Source organism: Drosophila grimshawi, unplaced genomic scaffold (genome assembly GCF_018153295.1).
Source record: "Drosophila grimshawi isolate 15287-2541.00 unplaced genomic scaffold, ASM1815329v1 contig_311, whole genome shotgun sequence".
NCBI lineage: Eukaryota > Metazoa > Arthropoda > Insecta > Diptera > Drosophilidae > Drosophila > Drosophila grimshawi.
In genome coordinates, this window is record NW_025063098.1 from 1,782,059 (window position 1) to 1,807,893 (window position 25,835).

Sequence of the window (25,835 nt, forward strand, 5' to 3'; positions counted from 1 at the left end):
TTTTCCATTTCTTTATCTTTTTCTTTAACTTTTACATTTTCTTTATAACTTTGGTATATGGATTTCTACATTTCTCGTTTGTGTGTGTGTGTGTGTATATGTATATGTGTGTGTGTGTGTGTGTGTGTGTGGGCTTGTTTGTTTTGAAAAACGTAGAAATTGAGTTGAGTTACGTACATATATTTTTGTTATAGGTATAAGAGTAGGCGGCGCAGTCGCCGCCTGCGTTCAGAAATATATGAATATACGTATTTATTTGTATTTTTCGTTTTTTTCTTTTTTATTTATTATATTTTCCTACTTTACATGGATTATTTCATTTGTTTTGTTTACACTTAAGTATTTTGAAAACAGCGTGTACATTTTTTTTTAACAATATATAATTTTTTTTCGTATAATGTTTGCCAATTGGTTTTTGTCGGTATACTTTATATCCTTTACGACCTAATTCAAGTGCTTGCAATTTTTCGTTTTTTCAAAAATTACAAAATACAAAATTGAAAAAAATCAAAAATTAACAAGAAAAGATTTATAAATTGCACAAGAAATAATATATGTAAGTATATAAAGAAAACAGCGAGATAATCTTTCCACAGTTGTCTACTTTCAACAATCATTGTGTATTCCAATTTTCAGGGAAAAATCATATAAATTCGGCTTGCCGAAACGAATCTCGAGTTTTATCTCTGTTTTTTTATCTCATTTGTTCAACTTTGCTTTTGGTTTATCGTTTATTTGTATTGTTGTTTAGTTTTAGCAACATCCTTCATGGTTTTGGTATCTCTTTGTCTAATCTTGCGACATTTAGCACTTATTGTTAGTTTAACTTTTTAGGTTTTTCTCTTAAAGTTTTTCGTTTTTTGTTTTTAGTATTCTGCATGGTTTTCTCTGTTTGTATTCTGCTAGAGAGTGGTCGTTATTTTTCAGCTCTAACAACATAAAACACACTATTCGGCATATTGCATTGGTTTAGCAATTGGTTTCCTGTTCTGAGTTTATTTTGCGCTAAAAATTGCTACAAACATTCAATTTAGTTTATTTTATGTTATATGTTATAGTATGTGTAGGTTTATGTGGTGTATACAGTATACAGTATTACACTATATAAATTAATCGTAGATTACTCGTAAAGTATGCTTTACACTTAGGACGCGTAGAACTAATGTTATTGTGTATATAGTATTTACTCGTATATATGTTTCATATATATGCTTTTAAGTTATTATTATTTGTAATCGTATTATTATAGTTATATTATTAGTTTAATATATTCATATATATATATATATATGTTTATATATATACTATATGTGTATAGCTTATTTAATTCTGAGGTCACATGAGTTGGTTTTGTTGAGTTTTACGCTTTACTTGTATTCTTTTATTTAACTTATTACGCTTTCTCCATTTGCATTTTGTAAAAATTAAATAATAATAAGAAAATAATAACAATTAACTAAGTTGTAGTGTTTTTTTTTAGTGTAGTGTAGTGAAGTGTTGTGTTGTGTAGTGTACTTCAGTGTTGTGTAGTGTACTGGTTATGTACTACTTCAACGCATAGATAGTTACATAGTCCTCTTAGATAATTCAAAACAAATTCATAAATTGTAAATTGTATTTAGCTTGAAATTTCATTTAGTTTTGTGCTGGCTTCGCTACTCCGACTTGGACTCCGACTTGGACTCCGACTTGGACTTAGACTTGGACTAGCCCCATCAATGCCATACTACTGCGGACTGTTGGGTGGCGTTATTTCATCACCCTCGCCGCCGGAGCCGGGCTCGCCCTTTGTCTTGTTTTCCTTCTTCCATTTCATGCGTCGATTCTGGAACCAGATCTTGATCTGACGCTCGGTCAGGCAGAGTGCGTGCGCGATCTCGATGCGTCGCCGGCGCGTCAAGTAGCGATTGAAATGGAACTCCTTCTCCAGCTCCAGCGTCTGGTAGCGTGTGTAGGTCTGGCGGCCACGTTTGCGCTCTGTTGGTTCCAAGATGAGCACAGGGAATAAAAAGAAGAAGAGAAAACTTCACAATTAAAATCAACGCATAACGCACAATGTTACCAAATTCCAAAACAACAAAAACAACAACAACTAGAACAACAATAGGTAGAATGCATACAACAAACAACAAACAACAACTACAAAAGTGAGCTGAAATGCAGTCACATATCAACATTTGTATCCGTATAGGTATCTGTCTCTGTATTGGTATCTGTATCTGTAAATGTTTCTGCGGGCTTTGTTCTAAACCCAATCCCAATCTGAAAACCACATGAAGCGAGACGCATGCAGCGTCCGCCACGTCCGTAGACCGACACTGATTAAAAGACGACCTTACCGAATTCAGATATTTGTACTTGTCAAAATCCCAACAGGCTCCGATAGGGGACAGCGAACGGGTATGTGTTGCGTTGCGGCATCTCTTGGATTAAGGTTGAAGAGATTTCATGGACAAACGGACGGGCCCAGTTGCAGTGGGACACCGACACGGATTGCGGGGAGGGGGAGGGGGAGGAGCAGTCTAACTAATTACGAAGAGGTCTGGAAGGCAGTCAGGTTGAAGTCAGTGCAAAACACTCGACGACGGTAGCTGAGTAACTGTAAAATAATTTGGAATAATTACTGCGCCCGAAATGAGTTCAGCGCCTAATGACACTTACTATAATTATAATTTTGGTAATGACAAAAAACCAGCACATAAACCGAAAAACACACAAAACCTACAAAGCGACAAAGCGAAAAAGAAGAAGAAAAACCGAAAGCAAAGCATGAAAATGCCACACGAAAATATGTCAAATATAATATAATTGTCAATTGTGTCCCTCCCCTCTGGCCCTTCTTTGGCCAACCATCGAAATGGTCAGCTAGCGTGAGAGCCGACGGGTGGGCCACCGTCTGAAATTGTCGCCAGCCAACTCGACCCACCCTCGACGGCGGATGGGGAAATGGCTAGGAAGTTGAAAATCACCTGAAGAGCTCTCGGGGCTGGTCACTCGAATCGCGCATTACCCACAAGCGGGGGGCGTCTCTGCACTATGCGACTTGCCTCGACTCATCTGGACTCGCCTAACTATTTTTTAATAATATCTTCAGCATTTGTCTTGCTCAACTCGCTCGTTCAATTTTTGTAGCTTTTCTGTTTTCTGTTTTTTTTTTGGTTTTTTCCTCAGATCTCACTGCGTGGCGGTCATTACATCATAAGCTCTTTTTGTGCGGCGGCCATTAATGCGCGCGAATCCGATTCATCCGCCAAGGGGGTAGATCCATGGCAGCCGCGGGCAGCCCAAGCCTCAAGAGTGGCGGGGGGTATCAGTGGTAAGGGGGGGGGGGGGGGGGGCAACGCAGCTACCTTCTTTTAAATGACACGACTGATGCCATGTCTATAACCCAAGGCGTTCGCATTTAATCATCATCAGTTAGACGAGTCGCCGCAGCGGCACAAAAAAAGGCAATATGAAAAAAAAATGATGAAAAAAAATAACCTTAAGAGAATTGTGGTAAAAAGCGTGCGTGTTTTTTTTCTAGCTGCCACTGTCTAGGCCGTTAGTCGCAGTATTGGCAGTTGCATGTGGTAAATACTTGGCTCAACTTAAGCTGCGCATTAGGCGAAGATGAAGAGGATCGCTTTAGACTGGCTTTGGGCTAGTCACACTTAAAAATGCTCTTCCTGCGCACAGCTAAATGCTAATTAATAATTCAATAATATGTTAATAACATAATAAACATAAAATGCGCTTATTTATAAAAAGGCGTGAACTAAATCAATATTATATCCATCATCTTATCCGAAAATATTAAATTATCATTTGATTTTTGAATATTTTTGGCAATATAAAACCCACAATTTCTGATTCTGTTTGTTTTATTTTCCACATATTTATTCTAACGAAATTTCCAGCCATGTCTGTGTTACATACGTTGCCATTAGCAGTATCATTTCCGCCAACGGAAGTAGTGCAAAAACTTGAGCTAATTAGCAGCAAGCGGATCCCAGAGTCCATTCCGGAGTCAGTGCTTGTCCCGAGGTCGGGGCATGCTTCCAGCTAATGCAACGCAAATAATTGATTATTTTAATTGATAAAAACACCTTCGTGGCTCACAAGTCGATGGCTGCGACTGAGGCGGATAGCGGGCTTAATGGGGGAAGGTCAGCTGGAGAAGTGGAGGGGTTGAGGGGTTGAGGGGTGGAGGGGCAGGGCGACTTTCGTTTGGTCTCTGGCAATTAAAGAGCGTGCACGCTTACCTCTTGGCTGCCTGAAATTAGTTTTTAATGATGCCTTTGCACATTTCATGCGGCCATCACTCAAAAGCCAAGAAAACAAAATATAACTTCTTTGTTTTTTTTGTGTTTGTTTTTGTGTTTTTTTGTTTTTTTTTTTTTTGGGTATAGTGTGCGGCGCCCCATTTACACGGCTCCGAAAATGTAGTACTGAAAAATTATTATAAACGCATTAATGGCGCTTTGAAGCAGCGCTAGCTAGTTTCACGGGCCTGTGCGGTGTGGGTTGGGGGTAGGGAGATGGGGAGAAAATGGGCGTTCTGAGTATCAGCTACGAAAAATATAATAAAGGTGAAACAATTAATATGAAAAGGAGTAGCAATACGCACTCGACTCAACTTGAGGCAAGGCGCCAAATGTGGCGCAGCTCACGTGGCCGCACTGTGCCACGCACACCCCTCACACTCCGCACGCCCAGCTACTGGCCAGTTGGACTACCGGTTAGCCAGTTGGTCGGCTTGTTGGCTGGTTGGCTGTTTGGTTGGTCGCATGGCTGGCTGGCTAGCTGGCTGGCTGGCTGGCTGGCATTAATGCTTTTTGATATGAAAGCGTATTGTAATTAAATTGCGATTAGGCCACCATTTTAACCATTTTACTTCTTGCTCCATAATGGATTTTATTCCACTTTTTCTCCATCCCCCCATGTGCACACAATTACATTACTATTATTGTGTCTGTGTATGTTTCACAGCGTGTATGTGAGCGATTGTGTGCGACGCAACATTTAAAGGAAATCATTAAAATAATTACTACAATATTTTACGAAATTCGTTGAATCGCAAACAAATTATTATTAGCTATAAACAAAAGAACCGCACAACAACAACACAACAAAAAAAAAAAAAAAAGAAGACAAATGAAAAATTAGAATCCACTTTGGATAAAAATGGATTCAAATTGTTGTATCGAAAGATTTGCTTGCATTTCAAACTAAATAAATATGAATTACAGGATTTTATATAGTTATGATAATGTTTTAAATGGATATCACACACATATCTAATTTAAATATGAGTTAAATATGCATTAATAAATATGTTCATAATATTATATTATTATTATATTTCGTCCCATCATACAAATACAAATGCTTAAGATTAATCTCCAAATAGGCCAAACGATTGATTATTAGCCATTTCACTGAATTGGTTGTCTCTCACTTGATGTGTGTTAATCACAGCTCGCAAGTGATCCATTAAAGTGCTAATTGATTGCATTTTGCATTTGTGTTGCAGCAATCAGAATTATAAAACAACAACTCGCAGAACGCCAACATTAACCTTTAATTCATCGATCAGAAATTGTTGTTGCTGGTGTCTTTGTTGGTGGTCGGTCGCTTATTTGTTTATTTGTTTATTTGCTTATTTGTTTACTTGTCAAACTTGCATGTCATGCACCGGCATCTGGCAAAAAAACGAAAATGCAAATGCACTTGGCGAAAAGTAAAATTGTGCAAAATGCAAAAAAATAAAATAAAATAAAAAAAACACAGACACACAGAGAGACACACACATCAAATGCGAGTAAATGTTTTTTTAATTGCGGAAATTACAGGCAAACGCGCGAGCAGCCACAACAAATGCTGACAAATTATTATTGTTTATGCCCGAGAGTTGATAAATTTTAGCCAAGAGCCAAGAATGTTCGTGTGTGGCATTCGAGGAGCCTGTAATGTCACCCAGTGCAAAAGTTGTCGAGTCAGGCGATGAGTTTGTGCTAACTAAACAGCGCCACCTGTCGGTGGGTCGGCCAATTATCTCCATGGAGACCAGTCAAAAAGTATTTATTATTCACACGCTTTCCAGCTGCTGGAAAAACGGCAAGCCATCCACCCTGGAGTGGAGTGATCTTTGGGTAGCTTCTGTGAAAACCCAATCCAAATTAGAGGTTTGCGAATGGGCGATTTGATGAGTTAACGGACAGGTTCTTAATTTATTTTCAGGCAACAGTTTCTTTATTTTTAATTAAACTTGAACGCGAACAGAGCGAAGTGGTTGGGGGCAGGGGTAAGGACAACAATTAAAAATTACCATTGACCAGCAGCGCATTTATAAACATTTTTAATTTCGTTTTCCCTTCTGCTGGCCATAATCTCAGGAGACGCTGCGACTTTTTAATTTGGGACTTGTTAAGCACTTAAGAGGGTTAAAAATCGACAAAAGTTGACAGAAGTAACGAAAAAAAACGAGAGAAAAAAACAAAAAACACACACAAAATGCGCACAAAGGACCGCAAAAGGCAACAGAGATATGTTTTGGTATGTGGCATGCAACCTGCCTTATGAATGCGTTCATTAGAGACGCATGCACATGTGCAGAGGGAGCAGGGGAGGGGCTTGTGGGACTTTAAACTTTATTTAGTTATCGCTTAAGCAAAGGCAAAACACACACACACAACTCATTCTGTAATGATACCCTGTAAAATTGGAACCAATTCCAGTTCTGGTTCCAGATCTGTCTCGTTTCAGAACTGCACATTGTTCAATATATTATATCTATTTATAATATTTGACTGCGAAAAGTAGTTTTAAATAGATAGCATCTAGTTAAATGATTGATCTTTAGTTGTTTCTATTTGTTCGAATTGAATGCAGGGCATCTTGAAGTTAATCACTCTAATGTCTGCAATTCATACTTGTTTAGTTCTGCGTTCAAATTGGTTGGTTTTTTTTTTTGTTGTATTTTGTTCTATGTTCCCCATTTTGAATGTATTCGAATTCAGATTCGGGCGCTCGCTGGTTGCATGGCTGGCCATGGGTACCCATGTCAAAATATTTGACAGCTGACTAAAACATGCTATGCGAGACGGGAACGGACACCAGCTCAAGAGAGAACCGGGGCTGCCTGGCAGGCAGGCAGGCAGACAGACAGACAGTCAGACGGTCGACGAGCACATCATACCCGAATATCCCTAGGCAGCCCAAAACTCATCCAACTCTCTCTCTTTCTATCCGCACTTTCCCTCCCGCTCCGACTGTCGGTCAAGCGGCCTGTGAGCTGAGCGCCTGTTCCATCATGGCAGGCGCAACTGGCGGCCATTGAAACCATTGCAACATTGGAACCATGAAACATGTGGTCTGACATTGACGATGAGCTCAGATTGGGCAAGGAGCTCCAGTTGGGCCAAAGTGTTTTCAAGCTGCTGCTGCTTAAATTGCTCGAATTTCTATTACATGTATATTAATTATATATTTTTTAATACAATAATTATTAATTTGTGCACATAAATTATCATAGAAAAAAGTTACTAATTAACTGTTAACTGCATTGTAAAATGCAGATTTGCAATCAAATTTGATATGTTTAATTTATAAAAATGAATTTTAGCTCAAACAAAATATTTATCTACACATTTTATTCTTTTTTATAGCTTGCCTTTGGATTATATTCCAACTTTTTTAGATTCAATAAAATGCATTTTTTCTTCATAAAAGAGAAACATATTATTTGTATAAATGAGAGTTATCTTAATTGCTGTTAGCTAATTAATTTGGAATCATAATACTTTTTCGTATTTGTTTTTATCAAATCCAAGCAAATAGCTAAATATTAATTATGCTCTATTTGAATACAGTAGGCATTCAAGAGGTAAAGCGGATTGTTAAATATATTCTGTAGTTTTGCTATATTACCTTGAACTAGTAGAGTATTGGATGGCATTCCCAATTGCCTTAACTATTTCAAGTAATGATTCATATTTTTGATTAAAGGCACTGCCATTTCCGAGTGGTTTGAATACCTTATGGCTTGAGGAATATGGAATACAGCTGGGGTTCTGTTGCTGCTGCTGGTGCTGGGCAAAGATGTTGGACAGACCACGAGAGAGCTACCTCACTTCATTGCTGCATGAATAATATTCGTAATTTGTCAAAAAGGTTGGCCAAATCCCAAAATAAAAGAAAAAGCAGAAGCGGCATCCAAAAACAACGCTGCGATTGAGCGAAATGAGTGAATGCGAACAACGGATACAAAAACAACAACAACAACAACAAACACCCACAGTTGCTATTGTTGTTGTTGTTGCAGTTGTTGTTGTTGTTGTTGTGGATGCCTCGGGGCAATACCCCGAGGACCTTTGGCGAGCTGTTGCCATTATTTTTGGACTGCTCTTCCATGCTGACCAAGATCCGACATGGAGACAGCAAGAGAGAGAGAGAGAGAGATAGAGAGATGGAGGGGGAGAGAGAGATAGAGGGTGGGGAGCAGCAAAATATAAAAGCGAAATTTCCTTTTCGCATTTGGTGCGCTTTATTAAACTTTTTTGCCGCACATGGAAATCCCAAAAGTTCCTGTGTCATTTTTTCTCACTCGCCGCTCAGTTGTCGTTGTCGCTTTCATTTTGACAGCCCGTGTCAGCTGCCAGTGGTTGTTGTTGTAGGTGGTGGTGGTGTTGCTAGTCGGACAGCTGTGGCTGGGGCTGGGCCTGTGGTTTTGGTTGATTTTCTTCTTTTGGTTTTTTCTGTTTTTGGTTTAAAAAATCTTCACGCATTTGGCAAATTATCTTTTGATCCGCACGCTTCAATTGCGCACCGGAAGGTGGCTGCGAATGCGATGTCAACACTGCCAGTGGACAACGAGCCAGAGAGCAGCCAGCAGCCAGCAGCCAGCAGCTAGCTGAAAGGAGGCAGGCATGTAAGCCGGGGCAATCGCCTTCCTAAGTAGTTGTTGTCTCAAATGTCTCGCGCTGCCATCGAAAAGTAGTTTGCGCGCAAATCCTCAACTTAGCAAAACTCCGGCCAGGACTCGGCCCGGGCACATTAAGTGCACAGCCAACAGACAACAGACAACAAAGTCGCTGGGAAGAAGTGCGAGGCAAAAGTTTTGCAAAGCCAGCGCCAAGTGCTGATGATGGGGTCGGCAACGGGGAGAGGAGAAGTATGCTGCCAGCGGATGATGGCCGGGGATCAACGTTTTACGTAGCAGCCATGGAGCCGTGGAAAACTTTAGCAAAAGACAACAGACAACAGGCAACGGGCGACAAAAGGGGGCAAAAGGGGCACGGAGGGGACGACGTCCAATGTGCAACTTTTTGGCGAGAAGTTCTTTTCATTGGGCTGCGCCCTCTGACACTGATGGGGGCCCAAGGTTGTCGGTTGGTGTCGGCAAGGTGGCGAGTTGAGTTTTGGGCGCTCTTCGTAATGGGGGGATTCGGAGCTGTCGCACATAATGCGCACAATGAAGTGCACTTTTCATACTCGAAAGAATTGAAAAGTTGTTCGCCTCAAACGAGCCAGAACCGATGAGCAGTAGAATTTCACGTACACCAATTGGATATGCATTGAGTTCTTAAATAAATGCACGATAAAAATAAGTTTGTCATTTCGAGTAAATACCATTGAGAGGCATTTTCTTTGAGTGCTACTTAAGGATAATGGAAAGATCTAGATGGAAGTAATATACAAGCAGGACTTGGTATACGAAATGGATATTGCTGTAACATTCTATGATTAACTAACGATTATTGATTAACTACAACTGGAACTCGAACAACTATTTATCTAATTTCATTCAGCATCAGTCATTACTCATTACACATAAGATTGATAACTTCTTTTGCATGCAGCATTTGCCCCAACTTCCAGGCCAATCAGTTGGCCAGCTCTGCTGCAATCTTTTGCCACAAAAAATAACCTCAACCCTAAAGTGCCTGGCTTGTGGAAATTTACCCACATTTAGATAAACATCGTGGCGCAACAAGGTCAAAAATAAAACTCTTTCGTTTCAAACGCATATACACACATATAAACAGATAGTCCGAGTAAAGGATGCTGCGGCAGCTTCTGCTCTGTTCAGGTCTAGCCAAGAGCCACTTGTTGCGAATATTTGTTGACTGTCGCTTAAATTTATGACCCAACGCCAAGCGACAAAGGCAGCAGCAGCAGCAGCAGCAGCAACAGCAGCAGAGCATTGGGTAAAGGATGATGCGGTGCGAACGGGTTGAAGGGGCAGCAAGTTTTTGCTGCTTATGAGCAAATTATCAAAAAAGCAAGTTAAAACTTTGCCAACTCTCCAATACAGCATCAAAACAATATTAACGCCGCCACAATGCGACTGACTAAAGATACGAGAGCTGCACTTGGACTTGGACTTGAACTTGGAAATGGAAATGGAGAAGATCTGGAGTCTGGAGTGGAGCTTGGGGACAGAGGACTGAGGACTGAGTGTCCTCAGCCCCTTCTTGGCTGAATGTTTTTGTGCCCATGAGTTACAACTTAATTGAAACTGCGCTTTGTTGAGAGTGCACGAATCGAGTTCTCCCTTAGCTCTCAGGTCTGTGAGTTGCGAGTTCTTCTTGGACGACAGTCACGATCGGCACTCTTTGGTTATTTGCCTAATGCCCTCGTGAAATATGACAAGGCGTTAAGTACTTAAAAGCCACATACAGTGGAGTGCAGTGTGTGGTTATAAAGATATAATAATAATTACTATGATTATTATTATTATTTGACATTGAAGTTATAGTTAACCATAGAATAAGCTCGACTGCAATTGACTGAATAGATCAATATTAATTGATAAACTATACAAAATTGTTGCTGTGCAATTTCGATTAAGTTGTCAGCTGCTTTGCTTCAATGTAATATTTATTTTTTTTATGCATTTTCAATCCACTGTGTTGGCTCTTTTTTATGGGTTGCACTCGAAGAGAAACTGAATGCAAAAACCTAAGCAAAAATAAACTCGTATGCATTTAATCATCGTAACTTAAGCTCGAGATCATGTTGTGCCACAGTCAGAGTGCACCCCAGTCCCAAGTCCCAAGTCCGAGTCCAAGTCCAGCTCTAACTCTGACAACTTGGGCGCACCCTCTGCGGGTGACGTTGGAGTTGTCTCTGTTTCTGTTTCTGTTTCTGTGTCGCTCCTTCATTTTTTACAAAAAAAAAAATAAAATAATACAAAATAAATAAAATACAAGAAAAAAAGGTGAATAAAAAGGAAAACAAGAAGAAAACTTCATGTGACCGCAGCGAGCTGGTTGGCGGCGAGTGGCTGCTTTTTGCAGTGCGCTTTTTGTTGTAGGCGCACAATGTGTTTGTACTTCTTGTTTTATTTTCATTTTATTGCACGCTGACACCGCGGCAACAAAACGCAGAGGAGGTGTTGGAGGAGCTGAGGCAGCGGTGTGGCGGCGGGATTAAGACGACGAAGTGTTTGGCTATGGCTGTGGCCAAGTCCAAGACGCCGTCCGGTGTCGGGTCGGGGCCCATTCATGGGAGGCATGGAGTGCGGCCGCGGCGTGTTCTGGAGATTAATAAATTGATGGCATCCATTGCACATAACGTGTAACTAATGGCGCTCATCAATTCTGCTTTACATCTCAATCTGGCTAAAGCAGCACAACAAAATAATACAAAAAAAAGGAACAAAACAAAAATGAATAAGACGACAAAAAAAAAAAATGCTGAGACTGAGCCTGGATGTGGACAAACAACTCGGTGGCGATTTGGTAATGGCCAGTGACGAGGCAGGATGCAAAGGAAGTGCCTTTGGAGCTGAGCAGCCGAGCACTTGAGCTCTGCTCACTTTCACTCGCTGCCAAATGGATAGGAAATTCTATATTTGGATTGTCAAACCCACTTCATGGAAATGCGCCTCGCCCACTTATGCAACTCTCGTTCGCATCCTTCGGGCATCTGCCTGCGGCTGCCTGAGCCGATCCCTCTTCCAGTTGCTGTTTTCTGTGTCGGCTCCACGTGCGTCGAGCCTTTTACAGAAATTGTCATTGGATTAGTTACGCTCCGATTTTGCAAACCTTTTCGCTTTCGTTTTCAAAACTATTGTCAATTTGCATTATTTACCCGACCGCCTTCTGTGTCTGTGACTGACAGCGTCATAGTCTGAGTCGGAGTCAGAGTTTTGTGCCACCTTCGACCTCTTTCACACAGTTTGACATTTGTCGCAGCCTTTTCCAAAAGTGCTGGCCCTTTTCGCCAGTGCATTCATCGATTTCGTTTACGGAAATTTGCAAATTTGGCAAAATATCAGGTAACGGGGCGGTGTTTCTGTCCTCATTGCAGATGGATTACGGTTAATGCGACCGATTGGCCAGGGCAATAAAGTGAAATTACTCAGACGTGTCAAGGTCAGTAAATGTTTTTTTTTTTCGTCTCTCGAATTGTATGCAAATTAAGCAAATGGAAATAATTGAACTGAATCACAGCTGAATTGAATGTTAATATCATATTAAAATTGTTTAACTGTGGCGTCTTTTCTATTTGTCATTTTGAAATTTAACTTGTTTTTACTCCATTGCATTATTAGCGCAGTCAAAACTTGGCACTGACTTAAAGCGTTCATAAAATGTGAAATCATTTCAAATTCAATGTTTATATTGGAGGCTGTAAATAAATACAACATTATTTATTCATTCGATTTTCATTGAGTCCAGCGATATTTCCATTTGAATACATAATTTTAACGTTCGAAATGCTAAGCAGTGCAACTGAACGAAACAGCAAGCAGTGCAACTGCTTAGCAACGCAGTACTCACAACCGCTGCAAGCAGTTCATTAGACGATACCTGAACGAAAAGATCATCGCGTAACGGTTATTTTCTATGTGGAAAAATGTCGCATAATTTGATAAATAATTTGATAAATACAAATTGGCAAAAATATATTTGTTTTTTGTTGTTGTTAATTATTAAAAATAGTTGAAGTTGTATGCTTATTGTTGTTTTGGTTTTGTTGTACGCAACTACTAAGTTAAACTACGATCAATGACTAACTACAGCAACCCACTACTATAAGAAGAAGAAAAATTCCACTTAATACGTTTCGTGGAATTGTCGATCACTTTCCTTGACACTTACCAAACTGACTTCGCATCCAGGGATACAGTGGTGACGGCATCCCTGAGGATTGCGAACTCGGATTTTGGGATGGCGGCGTATGTTGTCCCGGATGTCCCTGCAGCATTTGCGGCGGCCCCTGTCCAGCGCCCGGATGCATCATCGCCTGCTGTGGCGCCACCACGGGCGGCACACCCGTCTGCTGTTGCCCATACATGCCCATATTATGATGGTTCTGATGCACCTGCAATGCCATACGCCTCATATTAATACAGCAACAAAAAGAAAACAACATAGAGAAAAGCGCGAGCAACACCAACACCAAAAACATCAACGAGAGTTAATCGCGTAAAGAGCATAATGATGGGTTACTGCATAACTGGTCCTTACCTCGGTCACATCCGGAACGCCCACGTCAGTGTAGCCCAGCTGGAGAGGGAGCGGGTAGCGGGCGGGAGATAGAGAGATAGAGAGAAGAATGAAGCGTTTAGATTGTTATAAGCGGAAGATGATTATTAATATTATTATTATTATTTCTGATTTGAGGGGGCCAAGCAGCAACCGGAATTAAGACTACCCTTTCGACCGTACCAAATGCGAAATGGGCTTACCTGCGCCTGCGGATGCCCCATGTGATGGGGCAGCGTCATCTGTGCATTCATGTGATGCCCGCCCATTTGGTCGACCAGCGGCGGCGAGCCACCCTCCTGCACCATGCCCAGACTCCCGACGGCCGCCTGCAGCTTACAGCTGGCATAGACGACGGGCTGCTGTTGCTGCTGCTGCGGATGTGTCACCTGTTGCGTCACCTGCGGAAGTTGCTGCTGATGTGGCGCCTGCTGCTGCGCCTGTTGTTGCTGTGATTGCACCTGTTGCTGCTGCTGCTGTTGTTGTGGCGTTTGCTGCTGCTGCTGCTGCTGTTGGGCGACTGCAACCAGTTGGCCATTCGTTTGGGAGACGGGCATAACGCCGCCCCCCTGACTGGAGGGGCTGTCGGGGCGTGAGTAGCCCTGGTGCTGCTGCTGCTGCTGGTCCATCCCTTGGCCATTGTAGTAGGGCATGCGATCGTAGGGCGGGAAGCGCGGGTAGGGCATATTGCCCTGCTGATTTGGATTCTGGCTGTAGTGATGCATCTGCTGCGCATCGAGATCGGTGACGCCGTTGCCCGGATAGTGGCCATGGTGCATATCCGCTCCCATATACGAGTTTGTGAAATATGACGTCATGCTCTCGCAATTATTTGTACTCATCGTCATTTTGTTTCTTCTTTCTTGTTGTTTGTATTGTTGCTGTTCCTGTTGTTGCTGTTGTTGCTGTGACTGTGTGTGTTATCTCTACAAGGTTATCTCGCGTAGTTAATTAGTTGCTAGTGACTGTGGCTCGACTCCGTGTGCTTTTAGCTACTTTCCTATATACAAAGTAAACTGCAAAGGGGATTCATTTATTTACTTAATATACCAAATATCAATTAATATCTACACACACAAAAAATTACAAAAATAAATAAATAAAAATGAATTTCGGTGATTTCAATTAGATGAGTTGGTTCAGCATTTGTTGCATGGGTTTGAAAAAGCCCAAATCAGGCCAAAATCAAAATAACAAAGAGTTAGTACAAATTAATTGGGAAGCCAAAAAACCACAAATGTAAGCGAAAATGTTATTCACAACACTAAAAGTCTCCAACGGAGCTCTTTATCTGGTCAACAGTTGTCAATAGCACAGATTGATTGACATTGAACACTCACCTAAATATCCTTTGAACACTTAAGTACAATGTACAGTTGCGGCTTAAACTTATCAAGTTATTTGTGTGTGTATGTGTGTGTGTGTGTGGGGGGTGGTGTGAGGTATAAAGTGATTTGCGTTTTGCTGTTCCTCTGTTCCTCTGGTTGCTGCTGCGTTTGGCTCCTCGCTGCTCCTCTTAATTTGGTAGAAAATCCGTTGGTGCTGTAATTGCTGTTGCCTAAATCCTTAAGTAGCCTTAACCTCTAGTTGGTATTTTCAATTTTGATTTTGAAACTCTGCAAATAAACAAAATTGAACAAGTTGTATTCTCGATGTTATTCGCACAAGGTTTCTATTCAAAGTGCCCCACGAATATTGTGGCACACATGTGATTCTCAAGCTTGGAGCAACATGTGCTTTAAGATCTTTTTGGGCTGCCGTTTGATAAATTGTTTATGCCATGCTTTGACGAGTTCTGGCAAAGTATCCCAATCATATTGGAGCATCAAAAGAGACAGAGAAAGGAGAGGCAGAGAGGGGGAGAGAGAGAGAGAGAGAAAGAGAGAGGGAGAGAGAGAAAGGCGAGGTCAATCATTCAGCGTACCCAAAATAACTGTCATTCCATTCATATAGCTTATTAACTAAAGGTTTTCCATGTTGCCAAAAATTCCAAAATTAATTTTTATCATAAAATAGTTTTAATGCCTTCTGCTAACTTCCCCCTTTCCCCGCCCCCTATTTAGGATAGTATCATATAATTATTTAGTTTGCCAATATTTAATAGTTATTTGTTCCTGGCATCCCATTTCAAATAGTTTGTTTGTTTTTTTTGTTTTGTTTTTTTATGTGCATGTATATTCTAATAGAAATGTCATTCATTGGCTGGCTGACAAGCTGACAACGTTCGTTGAATTTATGAATATGAAATCAATTGTGTTATCCCCCTTTGACCTGACATCCTTCCGGTCAAAGTGATTTAATTTCCTGGCTCATTATCACGACTCTCTGACCTCATAAATCAAAACTCGAACAATGCAGACAGACAGAGACAGAGACAGAGACAGCTAACGCACACAGATACACACACACACACACAGATACAGACACACACACACACACAGATACAGACACACGTTAAATGCCATGCATATATGTCTGTATTTATGTAAGTGTGCATGCAGCTTCCCTCTCTCTCTCTCTCTCTATGTCTCTTTTTTGGTCTCTCTCTCTCCTTCGTTGTCTTTTGTGACTGTGGTGACAACCCTGCCGAAAACTAACTAACGGTAACTTGTTGTCGGAAATGAAACTTTTGCAACTTTGCGAAATGCCCGAAACGACGAGAGGAGAGAGAAAACGTGAAACTTTAAAAATATTTTAACAACATTCGCTGCTTGCATATTTTGCCACCTTTTCCCGTTACCTGCCCCCCTTGCTCCACACATTTCTTTTGGCATTCCCCGGCGCATTGTATTTGTATTGTGTGTTCTCCTTCTTCTCACATTCTCCCATTCTTCCATTCTCAGCTATTCCGCTTTTGTTAACGAAATAATTTCTTGCGCCAAAACCAAAGCTTCCCTTTCAATTACACATTTCCCGCTGACGGCGAAAGGAGAAAGCAGAATGATGGCCGGGAGGACAAGTTCGACGCGAAAGGACAATGCCTTCCGGAAGGAAGCGTTGCCTGGCGCAAAGGCCAAAACCACCCAGCTTCTCCACTCCCTTCCAACGCCCACAACGAACGGATGCGGGCAAATCGGTGGCTAGCTCTGCCTATGGAGAAGATGGCCGTAAACGAGTAAGCGATATGTATGTTCTTGGTTATCAGACATGTGCTGCGGCTGCTGGGCCATGGAAGGGGGTGTGTGGGCGGATGAGACGGTAGACAGGAGCGCCAGCCTTGGCCGTGGCGGTTGGACGATGGACGCTTTCATCGCCGCGGGGAGCGAAGAAACTCACTCAAGCACGAGCGAGATGATAATAATGTCTGATGTGTGTTTTGTATGTGTGTGTGTGTGTGTGTGTTGCAGTATTGTAGTATGCCACTTATTGTTGTTGGATGTGGGTGTGAGTGTGTTTACTTTATGATTTATGTTTGTCTGATGTGATTTATTCAAGCGAACAAATGCTAAAATTTGATTTGCAATAAAAGATTTGCAGCACATCAAAAGCAAAAGGGCTTTAATTGTATTTGGTGTTTGAGTGCGATTAATAAACTTAATAAACACTTTTGACTTCCGTTCAAACAATCTTCTCACCTTTGATTTTTATTTCCCCTTAAGCCATTTTGGTAGGCAACATGAATTCAAGTCCGTCAAGCATTTAATATAGCATACTCTTAGGCTAACGTGTTTGATGCCCTCTAGCGGCTAAACGCCGAAACAACTAAAGCCAATTTTGACAGATGTCGCTTTCGGTTGACTGACATGTGGCGCCCTCTTGTAGATAGTGAGTGAAATGTGTCTGGTGACAGTCGGCTGAGATTCAATGAACTTAAAAATTATTTTTCGCATCTTATAGAAGTTGTCTCACTCAAATAGTTTAAAAAAAGCAGCGAAATTTCAATTTAAATGAATTTATAACCTATTTGGCTAAATAAGCAGTCTAGAGAAAATAGTAAGTTACATAATTGCACATAACAAATTTAATAAAATGTAATAACATTAATACATAATTAAAATACAGAGCAAGAATACAAAGAATGTTTAATTTTTATTGGTGGTAGATTTAAAATTTTGAAATTTTGTAAGAATTTTCATAGGCCTTTGACCACTGTGCAATCGGTAATGCAATTAGCTAAGACAACAACCATAGTTTCAAGCCCAGCCCACTTTCGCACACACAAACAACAAAACGGGAATTGCGCATGGCATATGGCCAGTCCCGTTACCTGTTTAAGTCGTCAACGACAACGGCAACCCACCCTCCACGCTGCCTCCTACAGCTGACTTTAGCTGGCCCGAGCAACAACAAGAACAACAACTATAACAACAACATGAACGAAGCGTGAAGTAACGCAGCCCATATGGCAGCCAATCCATCAAAGGCGACAAAGCACAACAACAACAACAACAAGAGCTCAGCAATGCAGTTAATCAGCACACACTCGCACACACACACTCGCACACACACACACAAGCAGACAACGAGACGATGCCGAAAGCGACTCACTCACACGCATGCGCTGTCTCTGCTGATGGAATGAAATGAAAATGAATGATTTCATTCTTCAGCCATCAGCTGCAGCCATTTTGATTTACGATTGCGTCGGCGTCGGCGTTGATGCTTCTTCTTCTTCGTCTTCGTCTTCGTCTTGTTCTCCATAGTTTTGCATAGCGGCCATGCGAAGGCGTCGCCCATCAACGTTTCCCTTTGTGTTTCTTTCTGTTGTTGTTGTTACTGTTGTTGTTGTCGGCATCTTCAGACAGAGGAGCCAAGGCAACGGTAAACTCACCAAAGGTAGTTGGTGCGAGTTAGCCCAATTGTGTGGAGTTGCCAAGTGGCAATTAAGCCAAGTTGAGTTGAGCGTTCTGCTTGGCTGCGCTGCTTGCTTAAATTACTGCTTTGCATTTTATTTAAATAATAACTAATTAGCTGGCCTAACTAACTCACAAAGCCAAACTATTTACGAGATAAGCAGCCAAGTTCTCTAAAATCCAAATTAATTGTAAAGCAAACATGTAAAAAATTGTAGAACACTCGGAAAAATATTAAATGACAATTTATAGTAAACATAAAATATTTTTATGATTTTTAGAATGTAGTTTTAACGTTGTTAGGCACATTCAACTACATACACAACCAAATAGTTTGCTTGAAACTAAGTAAACGAGCTTGATGTCATAAGTCAAACCATATTTATATGCTAACAACCAATAAACGCTAAGCAAATGGCCTTGAAATATTAACCAAAAAATGTGCGCATAGAAAAACAAATATGCAAGTAGTTAAATGAAGGGATATAAAAAACAGAAACTGGCAAGTTGAAGCACGTGCTCAGGCCGAATGCCAGAAGAGTTTATTGTGCCATCAACTAAAGGAGCAAATAAAATTTTATTACCACTATAAATTTCAGCACTTGAAGCGGACCAAACGCAGACGCGTCGGCAGGTTCCTCTCTCTCTCCAGTTCTGTTCTCTTCAGTTTTGGCCTGGTCTGTTCGTCTGTTGGCCTGGTTGCCTGGGTGCTGAGGATAAGCCCACGCGATTTAGCGACGGTGTTGCATAAAGACGAGAACGAGCGTAAGAGGCAAACGGCGAACAAGACGGAAGCGGCCGCGGCAGCCAACACAAGAGAGTGGCAAAGGGGTTGAGGGTTGAGGGGTTGGGGTGTGGGGAACTAAGAGAACTGGACTCAACGAGGCCTGCATTTTTCTCACATTTATCTTTTTTCGAGTGCTGCGTTTTATTGCGATTGGAAATTGAGCTTGTCAACGCGGCCGTCCGCGACGCTTGGCTAGTCCGGCTATCAATTGAGAAGGCACGGCAAGATGTGGCAGGGGCAACGTCTGAACAGTGCTCTGTTGGTCGCAGGGGCTCAGAGCTCAAAAGGTGCCCAACAGCTGGATCGAGTTTTGGGCGCGCGCTCTGGCCCCTGATAATAAAAATGTCAGTTGCTTGACGATTGCCGGTTCATAAATAAAATTTTGCATTTGAATTGGAAATTGGGAACTGCTCGAGAGGGGTAGCAATTGAGAGAGAGAGAGAGAGAGAGCGAGAGAGAGAGGAGCGATTGAGGATATTGCTTGTTGATTTGTCTACATTTAGAAGGGAAGAAGACGAAGACGAAGACGCATTTCTTACATTTAATTGGCGCTATTTAGCATTCACTAATGGACATGCGACCCAGTGTGCAGCACCTGCACAGCGTCCAACTGCAGCCCAGTTGGGAATATGAGAGTGCAGAGCAAGAACTGATAATAAATCTAATTGACACATTTGCGCCGGTAGACTACGAGTGCATCACAGCTAGTCCCCTGAGAATTGACATGACTCCGACTCATCCAGCCAATAATATGTGAGTGCGTGCAATTAAAAATGAACTGCATTGCTAATGATCGCTGGATCGGGAGGCGGCTGGGGGCTGGGGCAGCCCATCGATCAGTCAGACGGTCGAACGATTGTTGCCATTGCTGTAATTATGCCCAAAGAGTTGACAATGTACAATGTGCACAATACATAAATTTTGCGATCATATCGAATCATCCATCGCAACATGGCACTCAACGATCGATCCAGCGATCGCTCGATCGATCAATCTTCTGGTTGCCCTGCTGCCCGTTGTGATAATGCGACAGGGAACCAACCAACCAACCAGCCAACCAGACAACCAGCTAGCAAGTCAAGTGTATATGGATGTGGTTGTGGCCCCTTTGGTGCCTGTGCGCTGTCTGTTGTGTCCACACTGGACTTCATCTGTTGCCGTTGATTGGCAGGAGAAAAATGCTGTGTGCCGTTGCCTATTGGAAATTGATTGGCAACAACATGGCCAGCGCTGTGTTGGTGTCCCGCTGTCCTATTGTCCCGCTGTCCCCCTCCATCAGTGTTGTAATGAGGAATACCTTCATTACAAGCCAAGCAATGCGTAAACGCAATGCACGCATGCGCATGGCCAGCCAGACCGCAGACCTAAGCAGCCACAGATCCATGGCCATAGTCAGACATAACACGCACTCACGCACGCAGCAGCAGCAGCAGGAGCAGCAGGAGCAGGAGCAGCAGGAGCAGGAGCAGCAGCTCACGCACGCAATGAGAGGGGCTGGGGGTTGTGGAGTGGATCAGCACTATATAGGCAAGATTTGTTGCAGCTTTATCGACGTTTGTCACTGCTCATTTTGTTGCTGCTCTTGTTAAGTGCAAATGCGAACGCTTGTCGCCTGTTTCTGTTTCTGTTTCTTTTTTCTTTTCCTGTTTTCTTTGTTTTTTTTCTTTGTATCTTATAATGAGCAAGTTTAAGTAGCCTCTTCCCCCGGCTGCCTGCCATGTAATATTGTTCCACAATTGAATTGTTAAGTGTGTTCGGGGCCAGCAAAACAAAAACAACAAAAAAAATATCACACAACAGCAACAGCAACAAGAGACATCATTCCAGGCAGCCCCAACTCCAACCCAGTTGAGATTGCGTGTGAAAATTATAATTTCGTGTGCAGTTTCAAGAGCGAAGACTGCGCACCACTGAACCACCGAGCCACCGAACCACCGAGCCACTGCATGACCATTGACCAGCGACAAAGAAACGTTACTTAAAATGTTGTCAACAATTTGCAAGTTTCGGGTTTCGGTTTCGCTTGTTTAGCTTTTAAGTGTTTAAGTGTTAATTAAATTTCATTTTAATGCGCAAATGAAAGTGAACATTTATATTTATATATATATATATATAGATATATGTATGTATTTTTTATTGTTTTATTCTAGCATTGCACATTAAATGGAAGACACAAAACATAAATAACACATTTTATGGCGGACGTAACAAATTAATGAGCAGCTCGGAAATTATACTGGAATTACCGGGTTGGCAACCTAATCTAGCGTTAGACAGAAGAAGTCAGAAGGTGATTATTGCGAAATATTTGAAATTAAGTAGAAGACATACGAATTTGTGACTTTCACCTTTTCTAATTTCTATTTTATTTTTTAGAAACGAGTGAAAGTGAATTTAACATTATATAAATCGGTAATTGTTTGTAATCGGAATAAATTACATAAATAATCTAATCAAATATAAAAAACTTCGCTTCAAATATTACTATTTATATTAAAAATTTTCTTGGCCAAAATGTTGTCACATCTTATGCCATTTTAGCTAAATTGAAACACAAACCATTAGCCTGGGCCTAAAGAAGTGGAAACAGTGAGGAACCTGCTCCTGGGATAATGATTTGACTCCCCGCGGAGCGCACATAATCAGCGGGATACGAAGTGAAAGTTGGGATTGCATAAGAACCAAGTCCGAGATATGCAATTGTTCATAGTTTTTCCCAAAAATAAATTGCGTAAGACACCGGCCTCAAGGTCTCAAGGCCTCGAACTCTGTGGCACGCAGGTGTGCGTAGAATACCTGAGGCCCGAGACAGGCCGTGATATTGGACAGACCATGGCCAAAATAGAACAATTAACCTTGTCGACGTGACAGCGAGTGTCTCCTTAGCCCTTAGGCTCTAGCTAACGAGTAGCAACATTTTGTCATTCAGTTTCATTGGTCTTTTTATTATACGTACGATTATATATTTGCCTAATTGCCAGTTAGTGCCGGCGATTATCGGAGCGAGCTCCATGTACTCAGGAGTTGTCATAAAATGCACATTTAATTGAAAGCAAGCAGTAATTAATTCATTATCGAACAATCTGCTTATTTAATTTCAGATCGTTGTATTGTCCTCTAATTAAGCAATTACGTATTGCCTGAGTGTATAGAGTATAGATGTCATATGACATAATCTCAAAAGGTGTTGTTGTCTTAATTGACTTTGTGAACTTTAGTTGTTCATTTACAGCTGCCAAGCAAAACAATATTCTTATCTCATTCTAACTTAGAGACTAACTCATTTGGTTGTACTCTGTTTAAGTGACACACACATAAAGCTAACTTCTTTTGATCACAGTGTATTTTATTATTCAGTGCATTTGCCGGCTCATCTTTAGCCCTATTAAGGATGTCATCGTCATCTGCAGCCATTTGCTTTGCCATTGCCTGGTGCCTGCTGCCTGGTGCCTGGTGCCTGCTGCCTGCTCCTCCTGTCATACACGTATATGCTTATTTACTTATTCAAATCGTTGAGATTTCCGCCTGAATCCCCCTCCTTACCGCCCCCACTTCACCTCATCCCACCCGACGAGCATTTCATTTCCATTTCCCATCTCATGTCGACTGCCGCCCTGGCTGTCTCTATCCCTGTCCTATTCAACTTGCCGCCTGACACTTCTCTGACAGCGACAGGCCATGAGCAAAACTTTTGTTCTATATTCTTTTATTTTTATGTTTTGTTTTTTTGCTGCTTCTTTTCTGTGTCGCTTTATTCAGAGAATATGAGGCAAGCCGAGACGAGCTGAGACGAGATGCGGCGGAGCAAAGCCAACTGGCAAAAATGCTAAAACAAAACGAAAATGAAACGAATCGAAACGAAACGAAACGAAAAGAGTCGCCCAGAGCCAGTGAATGTCATGACAGGCTCAGTGACTTCGGGACCCCGCCAAACTGAATTGCTGACTAACAGCCCTGTCGCGAAATATGAGTCCATTTCAGCATAAGATTCAGATACAGATATACAGATACACAGCAGATACACCCAGATACGCAGATACGCAGATACTTAGATACAGTTGGTGAAAGGGATGTGGCTGGTGGCTGTGATGCCCCAGGGCCATATAAACACACAGACACACACACATTGTTTGGCCCCACTGTGCGCACGTGCTTAAATACTTTGGCAACAAGAAGAACAACAATAACAATCCGCAAGCGAAGCAGAGCAAAATGAGAGAATACTTTTCAGGATGTGACACAAAATGCCGCCATCGTCGTCGCTGTCATCATTGTCTGCTTTAAAGATTACACAAAATATTTGTAAAAATACAAAACACAACAAGCGGTTGACGCACGGCAAAGGGGGGAGGTGGGGGACTAGTACAACAACAACAACAACAACATTGAAAAAAAAGTAAAAAGTCGAAAAAATAAACTCACAGCTTTACAAAAATAACAACTGCGGAGGCAGCAGCAGCAGCAGCAGCAGCAGCCACACAAAACGAAAATCAAAGAAAACAAGCGAGGAGAGTCGAAAGCCAGAAGAAAAAAAAAAAATAAAACACACACAAAAATATTTACAAAATATTTTCCACTTCAACGAAATGGAAAACGCGACCGCCCCAGTTGCAGCCCCCAAAACCAAGTACCGCTATGCCCCTCCCACCGTACCCCGTCGCCCTACGAGTGCTGATGCTGATGATGCTGCTGCTGCTGCTGCTGCTGCTGCCGTGACACGACTTGAGTTGACTTGGCTTTTGTCTGTCCCATGTCCTATGTCCCACAACCGAAACCCCCCCAACCGAAAACGTTCGTCTTTCCGCCTGTCAGCTTGTCTTTCCGTCTGGCAATGGCTCGTTGGCTCCGTCTCGGGCGCGCCCGCGTCGGCGTCGGCGCCGCCGCCTGCCAACGACAAAAAGAAAATGCAGCCCAGCGTGAAATGCCTCGGGAGCAGCACCAGCAACACCAACCACACCAACCACAGCAACAACAATGCAAATCAAATGCGCGCCAAAAACAAATTGCAAACTGAACTTGACTGAGAAATCAACTGCAACAAGAAAATTTGCACACAAATGCAGCTCAGTGCGAAAATGTATCTCTATCTGTATCTGTATCTGTATCCGTATGTGTATCTGCAACTGCAAGTGCATTTGTATCTGTATCTGCATCTTTAGCACTTTGAAGCGTTCGCTTAAGTGAATTGTGTGAAAAAAATAACAGCAGAAAAGAAAAAAACGAGCGCAAATGCCTAATTCAGAATTGAGCTGAATAATTCATAAATGTATCTTTACTTGCCACTGCGGCAGACAAGTCTTTAATTGATTTCTTTTTCACTGACCCCAAAAAAACAACTCGAAATTGTTTGGGCGCCAATATTCATTTGAGATATGAACTCAACTCAGCTATGAGCTGACTTCTACAAAAACCTATTTATGTTTTACTATTCTAAGATATTTCTGAGTATTCATTGATTCACAAGCAATTCAAAATGAAAAGCTTTAAGTCTAGCATGAAATCTAAAATTAATTTTATTTAGTGGCATTTTCCCACAGTTCAATTTAAAATAATATTTTATATGGCTACGTTTAAGGCATACTTTTTATGAATTTTTATGAGCAGTTGGCTTTTGTTTAATGTTGGAACCAAATTTGAAACTTAATTCAACGAAATTCAAACAATTTATTATGCTAAAGCAATTTACAAGTTTCATTTGAGTGCCATTAAAGTCTTTGCGGGAAACCAAGCAACCCGTCAACAAAGCCACCCGCTCCTATTTATGCTAATGTGTCAGAAGAGCCTGGCCCCAAATCCCTTTTAGAGGACGCGCTCATTGCACTCCAGAGACTGATTCTCTCACCGCTCTCATTCTCTGTCTGTCCTTAACTCATTCACTGCTCTATGATATGATAATTATGCGGTGTCCGCAAAAAGCACACACAAAATGTTAAATTCATATACGGCCGTAAAACTTCAACACGGCAGGAAGCCAACATTGGTTGGGAGCAGAGAGTGAGTGATAGAGGGGAGAGGGGAGGGGATGGCGGGCTTACAAAACATGGAGCGACAACTACAAGTCAAAATATAAAATAGAAAATGTGTGAATATTTCATTTGGCTTACCAACAGCATAAAAACCAACAACAAAAAAGCACAGTAGCGCCGAAAACGGTTCCAAATGCCACATGTGGCAGGCAACTCGCAGTAGCAGCAACAGCAGCAGCAGCAGCAGTAGCAGCAGTAGCAAAAAACAACAACAACGCACACGTCAATGTTAATTTAGTCAACGCCACAAAACAGCAGAAGCAACACAACACAGCAACAACAAATGAAATAATTCCATTGGGTATTGTTGCCCCCGACACAGCCACCAACCCCCTCACCCCTCACCCACACGGCTCGTTTGCCTGATTTCACATGTGCTTCTATGTCAACTTTCATGAAATTAGTTGGCAACATGACGAGCTGCCAGCGACACCGCCCTGTGGCACAAACACGCCCATTAGCAGGCCTCATCGGGATTCTGGCTAGCTAGGTAGGCCGAAGAAGGTGGTGGCGGCGCAGGGGAGGAGGAGGAGGAGGAGGAGGTTAGCTGTGGGTGGGGATGGGGATTGGACTGTGCCTAATGCGCAGCTGACACCTTGCCAAAGTAGTTTTCGCTGTTGCTGTACGCGGTTAATTCACAGAGCCACAAAACAGCCAGCAACTGAAGCTGAAACGTGGAGGTCCCATTGGGGATTTAACCAACAACAGGCCTTTGCTTTCGGTTGCGGGCTGTGCATGGGTTTGGGTTCGG

The 25,835-nt window shown here is 41.9% G+C and overlaps 1 protein-coding gene across 1 annotated transcript; it reads right to left on the reverse strand.

Moving 5' to 3' along the window:
- Positions 1-1,490: 1,490 nt before the first annotated feature.
- LOC6563098 (homeotic protein antennapedia) lies at positions 1,491-25,180 on the reverse strand. The gene is made up of 6 exons (XM_001990617.3): positions 25,163-25,180; positions 14,819-15,094; positions 13,682-14,494; positions 13,461-13,499; positions 13,092-13,314; positions 1,491-1,977 (listed from the first exon to the last, which is right to left on the reverse strand). The coding sequence occupies exons 3-6, from the start codon at positions 14,324-14,326 to the stop codon at positions 1,727-1,729; spliced, it is 1,158 nt and encodes a 385-aa protein (XP_001990653.1). The 5' UTR covers positions 14,327-14,494; positions 14,819-15,094; positions 25,163-25,180; the 3' UTR covers positions 1,491-1,726.
- Positions 25,181-25,835: the final 655 nt, after the last annotated feature.